The following is a 22,036-nucleotide window of genomic DNA, read 5'->3' as shown; positions in this document are numbered from 1 at the left end:
TCAAGGCGCGATTTAGTTCATGAATTCCGCATCAGGTCTCTCTATTGGCATCACATCGGAAAGAAGCTCCGCTTTAGAGGTTGAGTCACCGCTTGAGTCCACAGTGTTCCAGGTTCTCCTCATAGCCGCATTTTGCCGAAGCTTGTTCTTCTTTGTTTCCTTCATTTTAGTGTCCCCTATTTCTGGTATTGCGTGAAGCTCTGCCCCCCGCCTTCTTTGCAGCCGCTGCTAGCATATAACAATACCCTTGAATACATTGAAGGAACAAAGACTTCTTCCTACACTATGGGCTTTCACTAATTACGAGGTCTTCATGTGTTTCAAACAAAAAAGATTTGGATAAAAGAAAAATCAACACTCTATCTTTCGAACACTGCTCCTTGTCTCAAACATACAAGGGCAATTCATAATGATCTAACGCAATTCAGCCCATCGGCTTAGAGCCGTTCATATCCAAATAAGACTATGCTTATCTGCTTCATCATTACCCTTATGGTATTTTGCCTTCTTAGCTCAGGGACGAGTTGGAAATTACACTACATACAATGCAACAAATAAATCACCTGCAACCATTCTGTCCCTGGTATACCTTTGTTCCACTATAGTACATTGGAACATCTAACAACCTTCCTATATTTTATTATAAATATTAATGTTGAAATGATGAAAACAAAAATATTTTAATAAATTATGATGGTATACATAAATCGCTTTTAAGATCATATTCCAAGCAAGTAGAGTGACATTCGTGAACATCTTCCTATATTATATTCTTTTATGGTTCTATTTATTAATGTTGCACGTAGTATGTAACTTTAATATAGAGAAATATTTATGTATATTATATTCTTGTGCATCATACATATCTATTCTAAATATAATAGTTAGGCAGTTCATTCAATGAGGCAAATCTATAGTATTTTCTCCAATTGAGCATAGTCTCTAGTGATGACACGTCGTAGCCAAAGAAGATGGTTCCTTCCTTGAAACTTAAAATGCAAAGAAAGTGGAGGAAAAATGTGAAGCAAGTGGAGGGTTCCTTCGATGACACACAAAATGTGAAGCAAGCAAGAGGTGGACATGTGGCCAAGGTTTGATCAGCATTAATCTCACGATGGAAAGAGAAAAAAGCTAAATAAATAGGCATTTTACCTCTTATAATCACGATGAAAAGAGAAGGCAACTCAATTTCTTCCTTGTAACAACAGGGCTCACATCCAAAAAGAAATTGACGTCCTATCAACAGGGTTCTTTGCCGATATTGCATCGTAGTGAATGAGGTTGTAGTGTTACTTCCAAAAACTACGCTAACGTGACGGCTTACTTGGTGAGACATGTTGCAAAAATTTAAAATATCTGTAGAGACAGAATGTTCTGCAGTGCATGATGAGTAACTTACGGTTGATAACGCACTCGTCTTGGTACCTCCCACTTAGGCACACTCCTTCGAGTGTTCAAAAATCACGAATTTTTCCACTCACCATAGTGATCGTGAGAGGAATAGTTGTGTATAAATATGAGGTCCCTAGAGCTTATACAAAAGATATATGTGTATTGTTATTTGGACCTACTATAGCTTGAGATATTCTTTTCTGCTGCAAAAGTTGGCTGCGAGGAAGAATTTTGTTAGGGATATCAATCCAACCAAGCTTGCTTGGTCCTTGGTTGTGGGAGTTGCTCGATTGTATATGTTTAGCTTGGAGTTGGTTTTGCAGGATGAGAAGGTATTTGCATGATTGATACTTATACCTTTCAGCTTCTTCTTAAGTGCGTACTAATAAGTTATGTTCATGTTGTTTTTATCCAACTTGTAGGGTGATAGAATTCATGTAACCATTTTCAAGCTTGGGTTGAAATTGTTCATGAATAGGATAAAGGAGCATGTTGTTTATAGTATGCAAAATTTTATTGTCAAGCTTAACAATGGGCAGGTTAGGACAACTCCTCATAAGTACAAGCTTAACTTTTATACAAAGACTACATGGGCAGTCCTACCCATTGAGACTTTTTCTTTTAACCCATTCAAGTTTCGTTCGTTTCATGAACTTGAGAAAAATAGTTCAACCGACGAAAATCTATTATTTGGTAAGTTTAGTTGAAATAACTTTTTGTGTCTTCCTATGATCGTGAAAGTTTTTACACCTTTAGATTTAAATCTATATATTGTAAAATGTAGATTACATAGGAGAGGTTGTTGGAAAGGACAAGGTCAAGGGGCTGATTACACGCATTGGTGATGAAACCAGGCGTATTACACTTCAATTGAAAGATTTAGAGTAATGTTTATTGTTTTGAATGTGTGTCAGCTGTGAATTTAGAATGAGTCTTCAATCATTTAACTCAGGCTTATCTTGGGTATTAATTGTGGTCACACACTAAAGAAAAAGAAAAAATGCAATCTTTATTGGAACCATCAGATTTAGGTAGACAAGCCTTAGGTCATTACAGTTCTGTTGTTACAAAATAGAAACGGAATACAGGGAAAGTAATTTTTGTTTTGAGATAATGTCTCTCAATTGTTGTATTTGTTAAATAGATCGTGACTTAGTAGAAGTTGTTAGATTAGTTTAACACATTGTGCTTATTATATTATAGGGGCAAACAATATATAAGTTTGATGCATTATTTTATATGATTAGTAATTAACAGTGGACAAATTAGTTAAGGTATAGTGTTATGTTTTTTATTGTAGAAAGCGCAAAATTAAATGTACATTGTTTAGGGAATTGGTTGATGAAGTTCTTTCACACCTCCAACAAGATGATAGGGAGTCTTTCATAATGGTGGTTTAGCTCTTTAAATCCAACATATACTTGAGTTCTGTCAATATTCAAAGCACCTACTATGTATCCAGATATTACTTCAATCCAAACCTTCTTAAGGTTATTGACTTCAAGAAAAGGTGTGTCATTAGTGCAAAAATACTTAGTCTATTCTGTATTTAGATACCAGATTTTGATTGTGATAGTAATACATGTTAACTTTTTTGCCATATTCACAGATTGGCAACGGATTTTGTTCCATGTTCACAATGAATAAGTCAGCTGAAAACTCAACCTCAATACTCAATCACAGATGAGATCAACGTTGGCATTGTACCTGTGTGCACTATAGAAAAGGTTCTTAATATGACTGATGTGAGATTGCAACCTAATAACTTAGGCCATAAGTATTTCATTATTGACTTAGACAATTTTTGTTAGAAAACCTCATGCTGGATTGTTGGGACCATTATTTCTCTAGATGTTGGTAAATATGATTGGTCCTATACGTTGTAAAAGATATGTCCCAAGAAGGTTGTGCAGAATAAAGATAGGTGTGATAATTCTAAGCGTGTAGGCTTCAAGGTTATGCCAAGGTTAGTTGTTAGATTAACAAAATTTCCATCTTTTCTTAATGCGTGCTTTACATATTAAATTTGCAAATATAGTGTAGTTGCATGTAGTTATCTTTTAAGCGTTAGGGGTAATGTGTTGTTGAGATATTGATGCAGGTATAAGCTCCAAGTAATTATGACTGATGGAAGTTGTTGTCTCAACCTCCTTGTATGGAACAAAAAAGCAGAGCAAATGGTAGGAAAGACTGCTAAGAAAGTTAAGAAATTATCTGTAAGTCAAATTGATTCGAGCTAAAAAAATTTTTGTCATGTCAAATATGTTTATGCGGCTAAGTAAAAAATTCTAATTTCCAAGTAAAGAAATAGGAGAAAGGAAAGTCATACCCTAAATACCTAGAGAATATGATTAACAAAAGGCTGTTATTCAAGCTTAACATCACATACAAGAATATCAATGCCGTGGAGGGAGTGTACAGTGTCACAAAACTTTCGAATGACAAGTCCCTAATGTCCAATTATGGTGTGGCCAACTCTTCTTGTGATGCTTCTGTAAGTGTAGGATGTTATGCGAAGAGCTAAAACTCTGCTTTGCTGTTCAATGTATTATTGAACCTAACATTATTTCTTAAATTCATCTTGCTTCTTGCAGTATTCGCAGATGCTAGCTAATATCCTTATAGCTAAAATAGATGAAGATAGCAATGGACATGCTGCAGTTTCTTTGTCCAAGGTAAAGAGTTTATGTGTGTCACATAATATTGTTAGCTACGGTAAACAGAGATAACTATATATAATGAAGAGGCTGTTAAGTAGATAGTTTCTAATTGTGGAGTTTGTGTGAAACTTAGGATTTCGCTGTTGAGAGCAATATAATGGTGATAGCTCCTATCAAACTCCAGCCAAGAGAACCTCTCCTGATGCAGCTGAGGACTCCACGGCAGAAGTAGCCCTGTCTCCAGATGTTCAAGCATCAGTTAACAAACCATTTAAGAGGAAATGTGGAAGAAAAAAGATTGATTGAAAAGTTTGTATGGAAGTTACAGTGTTGATTTGTTTAAGTTTGTCCTGAGACAAATCTTTTGTTAGCATTATAGCTTAATATTTTCTTAGCCTTTCAATCTAGTTGTAGTTGACATATTGTGTATTTTTGCAATGGTCCTCCTTTTGTGATGTGTCATGTCTCCTCAATTTAGCTGCTTTGTTAATTAGGTTATTCACATCATTCTCCAATCCTCCATTGAAAAGTATACTAATTAAACCATTATAAATTTGTCAGGTCATGCATCAAATATTTTTCAATTGATTGTATATATGGAAACACAATTTAGATATTGAAATTCTATTATAAGGATAACTAGGAATAGTCTTAATCACGTATTTCATTTCTTACTCCGATTGTATTTACTTACATAAAAGGAGTGAGATATTATTGACAAAAGAAAGCTAAATTATTCCGTCTTTATACATTGTTTGAGTATTCTAACAATATCATTTATACTCAGTAAATTCTTTAGTGGGAGCATAGCTCATAATTTGACCAAGGGTTGTGGCAATTAAGGAAAAAAAGTTGCTGTTTTGAATGAGCAGAGTTTCGAATGATAACCCCACAAGAACATGTAACATTTAGATTAAGCTAGGAATTGCTCTATATGATTTTTTTCAAGTTGTTCCAGTTACTAAAAATGGATGATGGAATCCCTTCCATTGTGGATCACAAGTTCCATCTCAAGTTAGGTTACCATAAGAAGTGAGTTAATATCAGGTTTTATATTGAGGAGTGTTTGCCAAGTTAAATAACTTTAAGATATCTTGACAATTTGGTAAAAACGGGTAGTAGGAAAAGCAAAAAAAGTGAATGGAAATAAAACTGTTTTTTGGTTGTCCATCAATAGTCTAATATGTTGAATGCATTTTTATTGTCAACAAATAAAATATTTAGAATACCATTATGAGACTAAGTAGAGGCATGCATATGTAGAACTCTAATTTGAAATTAAAAGTAAGCTGGCTCACAGGCAAAATTAAGTTTGGTATAGATAAATGTATAAATTACTTGCAGGAGAATAACACAATTAACTCAATTTTTTAAGTACATAAATTTAAACTAAATTCATAGAAACTCCACTATGGTTCCTGAATTATATAAGTATAAAAGTCTATTTTCCTTCTAGGAATAACAAGTTACACAATGCAGCATCGTCATTATAATAACGAGTGGTATGTATTATAATTTAAGCCACATTAATCATATCAATAAAGTTATGGTGGACTGTTTGACATATATTTTTATATTAGTAACCATCGTAATTTCATGATATGCATACAAGCATCTGTGAACAGATGTAAAATCTTCTACACAAGCTGTCGAATCAAAATCTATTTAGGAGCTAACATAAAACAATATCTTCCTTTCTTTGGACAACTTATATTGTTGTGTGGTACCTCGTGGAGAATCTTTGGAATTATGGAGTGACATCTATTTTGGTGAAAAGCTACCAAGTTTTTCTGTAGTTAGAAATTCTTAACTAAGTCCATTGGCATAATATAACTCATAATTTCAAGATTTTACAATACATTTAATCATTGTGATTTTAATTTTAATTTTAATTTAATACCTTACAAAGCTAGCATACTTGCATTTTGCAACATGCTGCCTCAATCAATCACTGAGGTAATTCAATTAAAATGCATTAGAATGGAAAGAAGAAGTAACACCACCGCCAGATTGGATCCCATTTTGTTAGTTTCCTTTATAGCAATGTAATTGCAGAGATCATGATGTGAATATCCTGCAATTAGATTTTAAAAATTCAAGATCATTATCTGTTGTCATTTCTAGCAAGTCTTTTCAGTAATTTAATTTGGAAGTCTGTCGTCGTATTACTAATGGCGGGCTTGCTTTGTTATATTAAAGGAACCAAATGGCAAGGGCAAATTATTTTAAAAGTTAGACTTAACTCATTACAAACTAGGAGTTTTCATGAGTTAAATAAATCAAGAAGGGGGCTAGAATGGAGAATACACACACTTGGGTAAACTTGATTTATTAGTCATGTTAGCATTAATAGTGAATCTTCACTAGGATTATATTTTTCTTGCGTTGTATCTTTCATTTAATACTTGCTTTTATTACACCGAAAGATGTCTTTCATATGCTGACATATGAGCTTCTTGCTATTGTATCTAGTTGACCTTAATTTACTCTCTAGGAATTTCGCCATTGCGAGCATCGAGTTGAGCTTTAAAAGAAAAAACAGTTGTCACTTGTATATGCATAGCCAATTAATTACTTGATTTTGGACATGCCAAAATACTATTTACTTATTGATCATTAGAAGGTGATTAAGGGAGTTGTTGCCCCACCATCTTTGGCTTGAGAAACTCTGACTTTCTGCCAAAAGTATCCGTCGAAGCTGTTCCCTTTCAACTATGAGATCTTCTAAATTTGTCAACTTCGAATATTACCTATAAAAGACTAAGCAATATACTTCTCCTTCAATTTCTATTTAGTACGAATGCGTTAATATAAATAAAAATAGTTATTGTCTCATTAATGATATACTCCTCTCTACTCCTCTATAAATGAAGAGGAGTCCTCAGAGCATATGAACACAAGTCATACACTAAAACAACACATGTCTCTAACCCCCCTCCCAGATATCTAACTCCTACAATCCTCGTATCTCAAACACAATGAGAGATATTCCTCTCGCCTTTATTCCCCTGCCCGAGCTCCTGAATGAGGTTCTGCTTGACATTTTTCACCTTGCTGATTCTTCAACTATTTTGAAGGCTTATAGCACCTGTCGCTACTGGAGAGCCAAACTAAGCAGCTATGACTTTATGTCAAAAGCTTCTCAAAGGTGGAAACATCATGGCTGCTCATGCTCATTGATGATGAATTTTTGCTATCCATCCTCTCTGATGAACTTAGTAGATTGGGTTATGAGGATTGATGCTTCGAGTGGTTACAATATGCCATTTCACTTTTCTTTTTTGATGATATATGAAGGTTAGTTCCACATTATTGACATTGAAAATGGGATCTTCTGCATAAGATATAGTTATATGGGTAAGAAGTCTTACTTGCTATCTTGGAACTCTGTTAGCTAAAAATCCGAAATTCTCCAGAATCCTGTTTATATTTTCCAACTTGACTTGGTGTATTTATATCCTTTGGTGTACTTTCCGTACACTATGGATTATGCCATCCTTTATATTTTCAAACATAGTTCAGAAAGTCCTTCATGCACACTTTTGATATATACAAGCTTTAGAAGAAACTAGAATGTGATCATATCATGTCCACCATATGTTGTAACCTTAGATGCTATGTATGTTACAGTTGATGGATCAATTTATTGGTTAACATGCTCAGTTGAGGATGTTGAAAGAAGATCCACATATCTCATATGCTTCTCCTTATTATCTAACACTTTTCAGCAAATTTTTGTTTCTCAACAGATTTTGGCTCATTGCTACATGCTTATGCTCCTAAACCAAAAGGTTTGCCTTGCCTCACCTACTCATGACGAGAAAGTATTCAACACTTCTATTTGGCATATTATTGTTACTGAAGAGAAGCTAGCATGGACAAGGTTGTTCATGTATAATAGCGTTGCCCCTCTCTTTACTCTTACCATTTTTGTTGATGAAGGTATAGTGCAAATAAAAGTGAGGCATTTTGAAGAAGATGGTATAGATGATTCACACTTTTCACACTTTCACATCTGCCGATACACTCCCATGGACAACACTATGAGAACTCTTCACTGGGTAGAATATGAAGATAAAGTAAGGATTATGTCACTGCATGTGTATCATGAGACATTATTCCTGGTTTAAAGTCGAGATCTGAGAGTGCATTCAGTTTGAGGAAGGTTATAAGGAGCCACATGGTATGGTTAATATGTGTTACCTCTGCTATTTGTAATTAACTTAGTTTTAGGGTTAAGTATGGTGCATGTTTTGTATTTTATCTTTGGAGCTTGTTTTTAGTGATTAATTTCATCTTCTTTGTTGTTATCCATGGTGGAAAAAGATATATGTTAAACCTTATTATGCAGTGGTTAGGTAATGCATCTGATAGGCCACATTTACTAAAATATCATGTACTTTTATCCTTTGGTAGTTATAACTTATGCAATGGACTAATGTTTGCAACATGAACATGTGTACCAATACAATTTTTTTTCTCTATGAATGATTATTGGTTGAGGTAAATTTCGTTATACTTCATCATAAGCAAGGAAGCAATATAGCAATTTTTACAAGCATCATATAAACTAAATCTATGCTTTTAGCTCGTGATCATATACTGCTCCATATGCATAAGGTATAGATGAAATTGAGAGGAAATGACTAGAGTTTAAAACAAAGTGTAACTTTACATAAGTTGTTAGCTTAGTTGCACATATTGTGGTTCTTATAACTTACTAACAAACAAGATATAATTTTATTGCATCCCTTTTTATGATTAGTTTCTCATACCATGGATTATTGTCCCTTTAAGTCATAAGTGATTAGCCATGACATCAGTCTTAGTTGATTCTTTAGCTTACATATTAGCCTTTCAATTATAATTCAATTTTGTAGTGTCAATGTCATTTAAAATTTTTGATCCTGTGAACAAAAATTTGGTGTCATGTTGTAGGAATAAAAATTAAAATATGATATTCAGTTCATTAAGTTAATACATAGCTAAAATAGCACAATTGTCACATTTGAAGTTAGACTTAATTTAAAACCAAAGGATAGCCATGAATAGATTTTTTGTTTTTCTATATCATGACTAAATATCAACTTTATTCTCAACTATTGTTACTAACCAACTGCATGAGAAAGATATATATAGTTACAACTTGATGTTGTGCCTAAAGAAGAAAAGTTGAGTTTAAACTAGAAAATTGAATTACTTTTGTATTTGGTTCACATTACTTTAAATGTCAAATCAGAGCAATATAACTGGCACACTAAGTTGTTAGCTTAGTTGCATATATTGTGGTTCTTATAGATTACTGGCAAACAAGATATAATTTTATTGCATCCCTTTTTATGATTAATTTCTCATGCCATGGTATATTGTCCTCTAGACCTTGCCTTAATGCCTGCATAATGTACTTGGACCTATGTCTCTCAAATTTTCATAACACAATTGTTTTACTTTAAAATTGAATAAAACTGGTGATAAGGAATCAATGCCTAGAGAACTTTGTGAAAATATTGCCCTCAAATGTGCGCCTCTAAAGATGTATTCATTACAGACAAAAATTGTGTTCCTGAATTGTTCAAAATTTGATTCCTAAAGTAGTTTAACATCAGATTAATTGTGTTCTTTACTTATGTGTTGAGAGACGAAGTAGACATATCTGAACGACTCTTAGCAAACTTTGTCTATTCTTTTATTAGCATTTCATACTTACTTATATAAGAGCGAATAAATTATAAGATGCTAAGATGTGGATAAAATTGACTCTTCTTAGTTGTCCCTTAAGTCGTAAGTGATTAGCCATGACACCACTCTTAGTTGATTCTTTGGCTTACAGATTAGCCATGACTAACGTTTTCAATTTATAATTCAATATTGTAGCGGAAATGACATTTTAAATTTTTAATCCTGTGAACAAAAATTTCATAACTTATTGTAGGAATAAAAATTAAAATAACACAATTATCACATTTGAAGTTAGACTCAATTTGAAAGCAAAGGATGGCCATGAATAGATTATTTGTTTTTCTGTAGTATGACTAAATATAAAGTTTATTCTCAACTACTATTACTTACCAACTGCATGAAAATGAAATATATAGTTACAAGTTGATGTTGTGCCTAAAGAAGCAAAGTTAGGTTTAAACTAGAAAATTTGAATTACTTTTGTATTTGGTTCATATCACTTTAGATGCCAAATCAAAGCAGTATAACTGGCACACTATACATAGAAGCCTAAAAAGCTATGCCGGCACATTATCACTTTTCCTGTGATTTAATGTCAATTAGTTCAACTTACAGCTTTCTCAACCTTGCTCTGTGATAGGAAACTTTGTAAACAATTTCACATGTAAATGGGTTACAAAAAATATCTAACAGAGTCAACTTAGTCCTCTAAGGTCTATTTATGCTTTTCTAAAATCGTGAATCAGAGAGCAGGACCTCCCTTTGACGTCTCTTTATGCTTTTGTGTTACCTTCCTTTCCAACACAATCCATGTGTTCAACTCAAGTTTAAAAATGGAGCATATAACTGGAATCGCTGATTCTTCTTCTAATTGTCTTTGAGAGGATGTACTCCTCTACATAATTGAAAAGACTGATCTTTCCTGTATTTGCAGATGCAGGGCACTGAACACATTTTGGTGTTATGCTTTAAAGGAATATAAATTCCTATCGCAGTACCACCTAAGTTATGCCCCCTCTAAACAAACACTTATACTGCATATTTTGTTTCCTGAATGAAGAACCAGTAATAATGCAATTCTAAGTGTTAATACTTCAACAGGTGCAGCTACCAGGTTGTCCCTCCCAACGGAGTTGGCAAAGTAAAATGATTTTGTAATCATAGATTCCTATTTCGGCAACCTCTGTCTCACATTCAGTAACGGCTGCCACAACAACAAGTTGCTCATATGGAACATCGTCACACGCAATGTCCAACAGTTGCCTCAGCCAGGGCTTGTAATACTTGAGATACCTCATCCTTGACTTGAGTGGCATGAGCAGCTGCTTCGACTAAGGCAGGGCGACTGGATGTTCTAGAAGTATACGCCTTGTTAATCTTTTGGAGTCAAAGTGTAAGAGTTGCATTAGCTATTGCAACGTTTTCTTTTTCAAACTTTAGCTTAGCTAATTCCTTATCTAAAGCTTTGATTCTTAATGCCATGGTCCTTTCCTTGGTTTTGCCTTCTGACAAAATTTCCTCGACTTGAGCTTTGATTGTTTCACATTTCTTCAATTGAGCATCATGATTAGCCAAAGTCCCAATCGACTTATTAAAGTCTTCTTTAGTAGTTTGAGATTTGAAAATGTGATTGTAAATGTGTTCAATGAAAGTACCAAAAGCTGCATGAACATCAGTCAAAATTTTCTGGTTCAGAAAAGTGAAGGCATCCATAAGAGGAATTTTTAGCTCTGCAATACGAGTAATGTCCTCTAAAGGGTAATTGAGATAGTAGAGAATTGTGTTAACCTTCTCAATAACTAAAGGATCAAGACCTGATGGTGTTTGAGGAGAAGTGACTTCTTCTTCTCTGGCTAAGGCGTCGAATGTCGATACTTCTGCAGTAACTAGGGGAACAATGTGAGGTTTTAAATTTGAGAAGGATGAAATTCTAGTCCCTTCGAAGGAATATACATGTCAAGCTTCATACAAAATGTTATCAAGGTCAAAGTTGAGATCTTCAAAGTCCAAATGTCCAACCTCGGGAGCAGAAACATCGAAAGGAGGTCCAAGTTCTTACTCAGCAATAGCCCGATCTGTTTCTTACAAAACAATCGATGCAACACCTGACTCTAGATACGTTTCAGCATCACTGGGAAGAGGCATGTAGCTCACCTGCAAAAGGAAGATAAGTTATAATATATATTAAGCTTCCATAATAAAAAATAATAATGACATGAAATTTCTTACCAAAGGAGAATCAGTCGAAGCTTGAGAGGTAGCGGTGGAAGGCACATTGTGAATTGGAGTAAAAAGAGGCATAGGTGGAATGACCGTCTAAGAAGTGACAGGAGGCATAGGTTGAGTTACATCGACTTCGATGTTAATTGGCTGGTCAACTTCTCGGTCAGATTCACTATCTACTTCGACTCTAAATTTTGATCATCTCTGTGATTGTTTGGACTAAAATAAGGAATAAATGAATGCTAAGTATACATAAAAGAGGTCAAGTGATAATAATTAGATTATGTAAATATATAACTTGGAAGAAGTAGCAGGTTTTGTCTTCTAAACTTTCTTAGGACCAGAACCCATTAGGATGTCAACAATACTGTGCTTTTTAGAGGAAAGGGTAACATCACTTGATTTGCCCCGTCCTCGACCACCACCACACTTCGACTTTGTTTTCTTGGAAGCAGCATCCTTATCTAAATCCATGTTCTCTTTGACTGGTTAAAGGTCAAATGTAACTCCAGTAAGTTAGGTCGGTCGAGCGGCTAGAAAAAGCATCAAAGAATATAAGATGAGTGAATGAAGAAATTTGTTAAGACCCAAGGAAACACAAGATACCTGGAGGATATCTTGCAATCCTTATTCAACCATGGGTTTTATCACTAGTTCCTCGATAATGAATGGCACCAGTTCTGTTTACACCCAGTGTTCGCGGGTCATTCTTTTGAAGTCGGTAATTCACTCCTAAGGCTCCTTTAGGAGGGTCAGGCAATTGATCAGCAAGGCCAAAAGAGGCATTGGAAAAAGAAGAAAATTTGAAAAGAAAAGATGCATAAAAGACTTCTTCTGTGCTAAAGGATCTCAAGTGAAAGCTTGTAAATAACACTCGAGACCTTTATATAAATGTGTTTCTTTTTTGTTTTTCAATACCTCTAAGACCTTATTGAGAAGATACCTTACCTTCCTGAAATGCCATTTAACCTTGTAGTACTTCACGAACTTAACAATCTCTTCGACATGCTCACCTTAAGAAGTGAAAGTGTAATGAGATGCATAATAAGCCGACCGCTACTGTTGAAAGGAAGGTGTTGAAAGAAAACATCGAGTGAAGTCGAGCCTATGATATTGTCCACTTATTCTTTGATGATTCAAGTCAAGAATCTAGTTGAACTTCTCCAACCTCGACACTTCATAATGAATCATTTATGCTTTAGAGTCAAGAGATAGTGGAGAAGGCAATGCTTGTGCTAGTCCAAACTGACGAAACATGTTTGAGGAGAATAGGTGACTAACTTTTTCTTTAAAGCCATTGTTGACTCGTGCGGAAATCCTACTGGGAGAATTTGAGGAGTTAAGGTACGGGATCATAGGTCATTGATAACAAATTGGTTTTCTGGCTTTGAGCTGGCGAAAGAATGGATGAATTCGACTAAACTACGGTAGTAAGTAAAAGGATTGGGATAATAAGAAGTATTATTATCAACTTTGATGTCGAGGAGAAAACTGATGAAATGAGAAAAAGTATCAATGATAGATATATTTTTGGGTTTCGACAAGGATAAAAGGGATAGTCGAGTACCATCAATAAGAGTCTTTGGAATGTCTGAAGAGGAAGTTGTGAGTCGATGTCCAAGAATGGCTTTAACCACAAATTCACAACCTAGAATGGGCTAAAAGGGTTGATTAAGGTTTCGCCTCAACGAATTTTTCTAGCCACTAATGACAAAGTCTCATACAACTGACCTAGAATCAAAGAGGGAAGGTCGATGTATTTTTTGTGGTGAAGCATAATAACTAGAGGAAGATAATTGTTCTTTTGAATTTAGATATATTTGGGGCAAAAAACAAAAGCATTAAGCCACAAGAGCAAAAAGGCCACATGCTCACTGTCGGTGATAGGTTTTGTCTCAAACCCCATGTTGTATTGGATAAGACCCGACACAAAAATCGAGTCAAAGTTGATGTCGAAGACATTGTCGGGGTACTCAGTTGCCCATGACACACACTCCTCATCAGGAGGCATGCCAGTCAAGGCATATACTTCCATCAAGGTAGGACCCATCATCACATATGAAAAATGAAAATTATTGGTAGCTAGATACCAAAAGTACAAACTAGTTCCTAAGAGAGGTGTAGTGTACGATAGGTCAAAAGTAGCTAGTTTAAGAGCAGAAGTAATTCGTATTATTTTCTAAACAAATTTATACGAAGGAACTAGTCTCGACATTCAAGTCGAAAAAAGAGAACACAACTCTTTAGGGGGAGCAGTCTTAAAAACTTGACTAGCAAAATAGGAAGCCTTAATATTTTTACAGAAAATTAGAGGAAGATGTTCAGGTGGAGAAGGAAAGAAAGAGGAAATAGAATTAATATGTTCTTGAGTAGAAAGAGGTCCTAAAAATGAATATAAGACGCCGATAACCTTGAAGGAAAGGAATATCTGACTTTACCAGAGTTCTGTGGTCTCAACATCCAGATTGGGGGCTCTCAAGCTTCTATCTTTGTTGTAAAACTGTGTCACGTCAGCTACCAAATAGGGAGGAGAAATAATTTGGACATCATCATCTTCCTCATGATGTTGAGGAGACTGTTGACTAGTAGTCACCATACCAGATGCAGAGACCGCTGCAGTAGCAACGATGGCCGAAAGAGAAGAAGACACACAAGCCATGGTTGCAGGAGCAATGGAAGAAGTAATAGTAGTAGTAGCAACAGTAGCAATGGTTGTGGAAGTAGAAGAGGCAGTAGTAGAAGAAAGTGATTGTTGGTAGGCTGATTGGGAATTCATAAAAATGGTTGAGAGAAACGACAAAAAATAAAAAGAAATCATTCTTAGAAGAAATGATGAAGGATGTATGGGAATCAAACAAAATAATGATGCTCTTAAGTTATGAAAGGTCCATTAAAGTCCATATAGAACGTTGCGTATTCCCAGGAAAATATGTGCGCCATTTCAGAAATTGTATAACTGTCTTTTCAAATTCTGAATTTTAAATTTGGCACATGACTATCACATGATCAAGTAAAACTTGTCATTTTACTTTCTGAAAAAAAAATTTAAGGGGTAATTTGTTAGTACAAAATTTCGACTAATAGTGAGATTTGACCATAATAAGGAAAGCATCGATTGTACTATGCATGATACAGGTCGAGTCGAAAAAGGACAGAGGTCGAAGTTTGCTAATAACATGTGGAAAAATCATTCAGCTCGTGGTAAATAAAGAACATAGGAAAATGCTTTGTGACCAAGGTAAACACATGGACATAAAATGTTCACCTTGAAAAACAAAGTTCTTCATCGTCAAAGAAAGGTCGTGGGTTGTGAGAGTATGAGAAAAAGAGAAAATCTAGATCGTGGAAAGAGAGAAGCATTCTGCAAGTTTTTTCTTCAGAATACTTCATCATTACACTAAAACTCCGCAAAGTCCAAGGGACACTAACGCTAAGGAAAACTATAGAGTACAAATGCATATGAGTGTCTGGAGTCAACTTTTATTTTATTTCCTTTGTTTTTTTATTTATTTTATATATTTTTTTTGTTGCAATGTTTTTATATTAGTTGTCACAATTTTATCAAGTCTTTTTATATATTTGTTGCATAAGTAATTATTCGATACATACATTAAGTAAATTTTAGATCAAACCTATTCTTTTAAAATAAATGGTATCTGCTCTCTAAATTGAAATTTTGATATAAATTTGATTCAACTCAAAAATCAAGTAAAATAGTTAGTTTAAGAAAATACTATAATTATCTAACCAAAAATATCCTGGGGTGTGAGATTTGTTTGCAAGAATAATCCAAGTCTTTGATTGTCTTTTTACAATATCATTTGATGAACAAAATTCTATTTTGTCAAAGTATACGTCTTTCTTTCAAAATTATAGCGCCGCGATGGACCTGTATTGTTCCACGTGTCATCATCTCACTGATACACTCCCAACAGATCGATCTTAATCTGTGAGAATTACCAAATAATCCTATTTTTCTGTAATTCACCATTTCGCCCCTTGAAGAAACTTATAGAATTATAGAAATTAAATAGCGTTCCTTGTTTCTACTTTCTTCTACTCCATTTTCATTTAATTGCATTTCAACCCTCTTCTGACAGTCAAAAACAGCAATATAGCATCCTAAGGTACATTGTAGTGATGTGTCGGCAAGCTTCACTTTGTGTTATGTGGGACTAAAATAATTAGAGAATTAAGTTTAAATATCATTTGTTTAAATTAGGCTTTTTTTTTCTTTTCTTATTCATTCTAATAATTTTACCACCAAATCACTACAATTACTATCATATCCATCACCATTGAAAAATAATAATGAAAGAGGTATATTTAGAAGAAAATAAAATAATTTTTTTTATCAAAACCTAATAGAACAAAGGATAATTATATTATGTCCATAAATTTTGTACCTAAATTGCTTAAATAAGTATTAAAAAGTGAAACTTATTTTTCTATGAAGTTAAAACATGTGTAATTTATAAACATTATAGAATGACACCCAAAACAAAATATTACATTTGACACAAATGCGATATTTTAAATTTTAATTTAATCGTGAGAAACTAAAATAATATTTTCTTCTAAATAAACATCCAGTAAGAACTTTTCATCTAAAATATAAATTTAAAATATTAAACCTATTATAAAATTTTTTATTTAACATCTTTACTATTATCTCCTTAACAAATGTGGACACGTATCTTTCTCAACAATTTCCTTTCCCTTTACCATTTTTATGTACTTAACAATTACAAAAGAAGTAAAATTATTCAAATTCATTTGTCCTGTGGGACACAGCTGCACAAGAGTCTATTTCTTTTTACTAAAAGGATCATCTAATCATCTAGATCTTATATTAAAGAGTGCAAGACACACCATACAACATACAAGAAACAAAACAAAACCGCATACTTAAGATATAAACATAAGAAAAAGTTATAAAGAGATGAAATTTCTTCTTAATTGATTAATGGGATTGGATCATTACTTGTTTACAAAAACATTTGGGAGGACAAAAATAACAACTATGTAATATATGCCTCCCCTCAGGATTTGAAACACAAATTTAATTAAGTACTTGAATAATCAAACTCAAAATATCTTCATCATCTTCAGCTCACCAAATGTGATTTCATCAAATCCTCATTCAGAATCACTTTCCATGCTTCCCATAGCCTTCAATCCCCTTGGTCTCTGTATCCATAAAAAATTAAAGTCAAAACCCTATAAAAGGAAAAGATTCATCAAGCCCATGGACCGTGGCAAGATTCTACTACTTTTTTAAGTTTAGTTTGGTTTATGAAATAGGCATTTGGCAGCAAAACCGAATACATGATATTTTATTTGAATATTTTTTAAATTAAAAAAAGAAAAGACTAAAGATGGGATTAGATCAATTGACAAAAATAGCAACAATAACCAAACACTTACCTTCTTGCTACTTTTCTTCTCCCTAACTTCGTATCTCTCTTGGCACATATCAGTCAACCATGCCCCAGGGCTTACCAACTGCACAAAACCCACAATCACACCAAACACATCAGAATAATATAAAACAAAAACCATGAGACTGAACTAATTTAGATCCAAAACCCAAATCAACAAACCAATTAACCATAAAATCTCAAATAACAATTTTCCCCCAAAACAAAATAACACTTAAAAATTGTATCTTTTTTTAACCCAAAACCAAACACGATAAAAAAAAAGATGACGAAATGAAGATCGAAAACCTCAAAACCCAAATAAAATCTCAATCACCCTTTTTTTTCTGCAAAACAAAATTAACAAAAAAAAAGGCATTTTGTTTAGGAAATCAGCATAAGGTAAGGTAAAGATAATGGATTAGCGAAGATCCAAAACCCAACTCATCAAAGGGTAAAATTTACAAACCAAAAAACCCAAAAAATTCTAAATTAACGATTTCCCCCAAAACAAAATAACATTAAAAAAGCAATTTTTAACCAGGAAAAAAAAACTTACAAGTAAGCTTCTTTGGATGATTTTGGCCCTCTTTTTGGGTCGCTGAGGAAGCTTGCAACCCTTCATGGCCAGAAAATCTTCTTCTTTCTCTTTGCTCGAGAGAGTTATGAACAGCTTCGGCCAAACCACTGCCCTTTCTTCTCCGTTGTTTCCATCGATCGGAACTTTCCCATTGTTCTCCTCCGCCGCCACCGCCGCCGANNGAATCCGATTTCCTGTTATCTCCGCCTCCAGATGATCGTAGAATCGCACCGTCGGAATTCCTGGACGCGAATTTCACATCACAATCAGCAAATCACTTGAAAATAGTGAGGAAAATCAGAAAAGTTGAAAATTTCCAAATAATTTTGTAGGAAAATCTAGATCGAATGTAATATTACCCTAAAAGATAATTAACAAAAAATAGAGAAACCCATGTGAAAATTTGGGGAAAACACGTGCTTGTCGCACCTGGGTATTCCGAAAATTTCAGTTTTACCATCATTATATCATCAAAATTCTCAATTTTTAGTGAGTGAAACAGAAGGAATGGGAGGTGGGAGGAAGATTAAAAAAAAGGAGTATGCTTCTCTCTCTGATGCTTCTCTTCCCCTGAAATCAAATAGAAGCATCATCATCATCATCCTACTCTGAAAATTGAAAAAGAAACCCCACCAAAATCACAGTGAATCAAAAGAATTTTTTTAAAATAATTTTTGAAGAGACGGAGGAGCAAAAGAAAGAGAAATCGTGGCATTACACTAGGCCAGAAAAATCCCATATTTTGCGGGAAAAGCAAAGAAAAGAGAAGATGAGAGAGAGAAGGTGGATTAAGATAAGATCCATGAATAGTTGTATGTAGGAAGGACCTTGTGAGGCGATTAGGTTGAAGATGAGAAGTTTCTTTGTGATTATGAACAAGCTTCCTTGTGATTCCACCAACAACGGCGTTAAGGCGAGTTGAAATCCTTGGGTCTTTGACTCTGACGCATCTGATCCTTTTGCGGTTCCCCCACTGCAAGAACAACTCCGTTGGCTCCGATGATCCCCCTCCTTTGCTGCTTCCTCTCTCCTCCGTCGTCTCCATTATCTTACTCTTCTTCAAGATCTATCTCCCCTTCCAACCACACAATCCTTATCCTGCATCAAAACCACAAGACCCTCAGAACATAAACCATTTCAACCGTAAGAGGAAGAAAAAGAAGAAGAAGATGATGATGATGTTGAAGAAGATGGAAGCTTACAATGATAGAATTTCAGGTTCAGTATATGTCTTCTGCGTTGCAAAACACACAGGAAACAAAAGAAGAAACCGCAGATCTTCTTCTTCTGTGTTGCCCAAAACACAGAAAACGTTTTCTTCTCGTTTGATTCCTTCTCCACCTCTAGCGCAATCGCTCTCTCTCTCTCTGTGTTGCTGCTGTTGTTGTTGTTGTTCTTCTTCTTCTTCTGTGTGATGAGTAGAAAGCAGAGTTTAGAGGATGAGGAGGTTAATCCTCTCTTCCCTTCTCTTGTGTTGAAGCCTGCGTTTCTTTCTTTGTGTGTGTCAATGTCTGAGTCTGCATTTTTATATATGGTGGTGGTTGTGCACTGAACACAACACAGGAGACAATCAGGGCCGTTAGATTAAAGAAGGGTTTCGTGATTGATTACAGTTTTTGGGGTTAGGGACCCTCGCTTCTCTTTTATTGTTTTAGGTTTTTGAAGAGAGTAGGAGATAGCAGATTGGGGTTGTTATCAACCTAAACCTGCTCCATCTTGTACAGGCTTTGGGCTTCTACATGGGCTTTTCACAATTTCCAAATTAAACTTCATACCAAACACAATCTGTCTGTGTTTTATTTTTGGTTATGAGCCTCTGAGATTCTTGTTTATAACCCAACAAAGAACTTTAATAGGAGCTTTTCTTATTTGCAGTGACCAAAAAGAGTGTGATTTGCCTTCGGGCTTTTCTCATGGCCCATATAGATTGTGCTCGCTTTAAATTTTACATTATGAGCATGTAATTTGTTGAGTGAGTGTGAACGGTTCAAATTTTATTTTGTACATGTAAAAATTTATTAACAAATAATAAATTCTTAAATAGAATTCAGATAGCTAACAAATTAGTCGTCAACCTATTTGATTGGAGAATAGTATTTTATAAGGAAAAATACAAATTTATATAGGGTAAAATATTTTTTTCTTCTAACGTTTTTCAAAAATTTTAAAATTATCTCTAATATTTAATTTAATTTTATTTTATTTTTAAAGTTTAAAATAAGTTTTAATTTTACCCATAATGTCAATTTTATAGCAGTTAACTATTAGTCAAATTTTATTTTCTATAATTTTGTTCCTAAATCATCTTTAATGGTTTTACGCTCTCCCTTACTCAAACACATCCCACGCTGGCCTTACCTTTCTTAACCAACTTCACCCACTCACTCAAAATACCACTCTTATCATTTTCATCACCACTACAAACTCCTTCTTTATTCCCATCTTTCATCTTCATCATAATCACCAGCACAATCCCCTCACCCTCACCCTCATTAACAATCAAACAATTAAACAAATACAACTCATTGTATACTATAATCCATAGTTACTCTCACTATCACCATCATTTCGGTGACAATTGTACCATTGTCCTATCCTTTAAATTCAAAAATAGCACTAACAATATTATTGAAATTTTTTTTAAAAAAAAAAAAAATGACAAATCACAAAGGAAGGAGAAAGATTAAAAGGGAGGGAGAAAATATCAGCAGAAGAAGAAAAATAAAAGAAAGAGCGAGAATGAGGGAGGGAGGGAGAGAGAGTAATGGTTAATGGCACAAAAGTTGAAAAGAAAAGTGAAAAAAAAAAGAATAGTGGTGCGAAATTTGAATACCAAAACTGAAACGATAAGTGTACCGGGTCGTATCAAGTAATACCTCAGGTGAGTAAGAGTCGATCCCACAAGGATTAATGGACTGAGCAACAATAGTCGAATGAATCACTTAGTCAGACAAGCAGAAAGTGGTGTTTTTAGGTTCAAAAGCATTAAACAGTGATTTAGAAAGTAACAAAGCAAACAGTATGATTGGTGTGAAATATATGAGAGAAAACAGTCAAGGTTTCAGAGATGTTTATTCTTTCGGATTAAGTTTTCTTACCAACTAATTTAATCATGCAAGATTTATTTCATGGCAAATTGTCAGTGACTAAACTCTAATGTCGTAGTGATTTAGTCTCCTCTAACCTAGTTAACTGCCAATGTCTTGGTCACTTAATTTCGATTAAAGTGTTAAGTTTAATTCTAGTTTATATCCATAAAAATCCTAATTACCCAGATATAAAAGAATTATATGTCATGTATCCCGTTAAGTCCAAGTAATTAGCAATTTAGGGGAAATTTAATTTCAAGCTGTTATTCAAGTGAGATAACTCTTCCAAGAATCACAAAAACACATATAGAATAAAGGTTATTCTTCTGATCTACCCATATTCATAAGATGAAAAAGCAAAGTAATCCTTGAAACTGAATCAATACATTAATTAAAATAGAAAAAACAATAGTCATAATCCATAGAAATAAACATAGTCCTAACCTTAATTGAGGAGGTTTAGTAGCTCATACTTCAGAGAGAAAACTAGGGTTTAGAAAATATAAAAGTGAGGAAGTGAGAAGATCCCCCTAACGGTAGAATCTTTTCCCTTTTATACCTAACCTAATTTGATTTGAAACTAAAATAAAATAATAAATTCTAAACCTAAAAAATTTTCTTTGTAATTAAAAATAACCAAAATAAAATAAGATAGAATAGTTAAAAGTTAAATCCAAATAAAGATGCTTCAATAGTGAGAATGTTGTCCGGATTGCTGGTGCTAAACGCCAGCTGCAGCGTTTAGCACCCTTGTGGGTAGAAACTCCTCTTTCGTTCTGTGTTGCTAGCGCTAAACGCCAGGCTTGACGTTTAGCTCCCTAGTGGATAGCTTCCAAACTCTTCCCTTTTCTTGCACACGAACTCTGCCAAACTTATCTGAACTGCACCTGAAATAATTAAAATACCAAAGCGACTCAAAGTAGCATCCAAAGTGGTTTAAAACAGTAGAATTAAATCAAAACTCAACAAATTCTAGCTCAAAATGGACAGAAA

General features: G+C 34.2%; 1 protein-coding gene across 1 annotated transcript; it reads right to left on the bottom strand.

The window, feature by feature from the left end:
- Positions 1–16,886: 16,886 nt before the first annotated feature.
- On the bottom strand, positions 16,887–19,542 carry LOC107494485 (uncharacterized). The gene is given in 6 exon segments (XM_016115515.3): positions 16,887–17,144; positions 17,382–17,459; positions 17,934–18,132; positions 18,134–18,196; positions 18,782–19,052; positions 19,157–19,542. Coding segments are annotated over 5 exon segments (609 nt in total). The 5' UTR covers positions 19,000–19,052; positions 19,157–19,542; the 3' UTR covers positions 16,887–17,093.
- Positions 19,543–22,036: the final 2,494 nt, after the last annotated feature.

This window comes from Arachis duranensis, chromosome 6, assembly GCF_000817695.3.
Source record: "Arachis duranensis cultivar V14167 chromosome 6, aradu.V14167.gnm2.J7QH, whole genome shotgun sequence".
Taxonomy (NCBI): Eukaryota; Viridiplantae; Streptophyta; class Magnoliopsida; order Fabales; family Fabaceae; genus Arachis; species Arachis duranensis.
The sequence above is the reverse complement of the archived record's forward strand: the minus strand, read 5'-3'. Positions and strand labels throughout refer to the sequence as shown.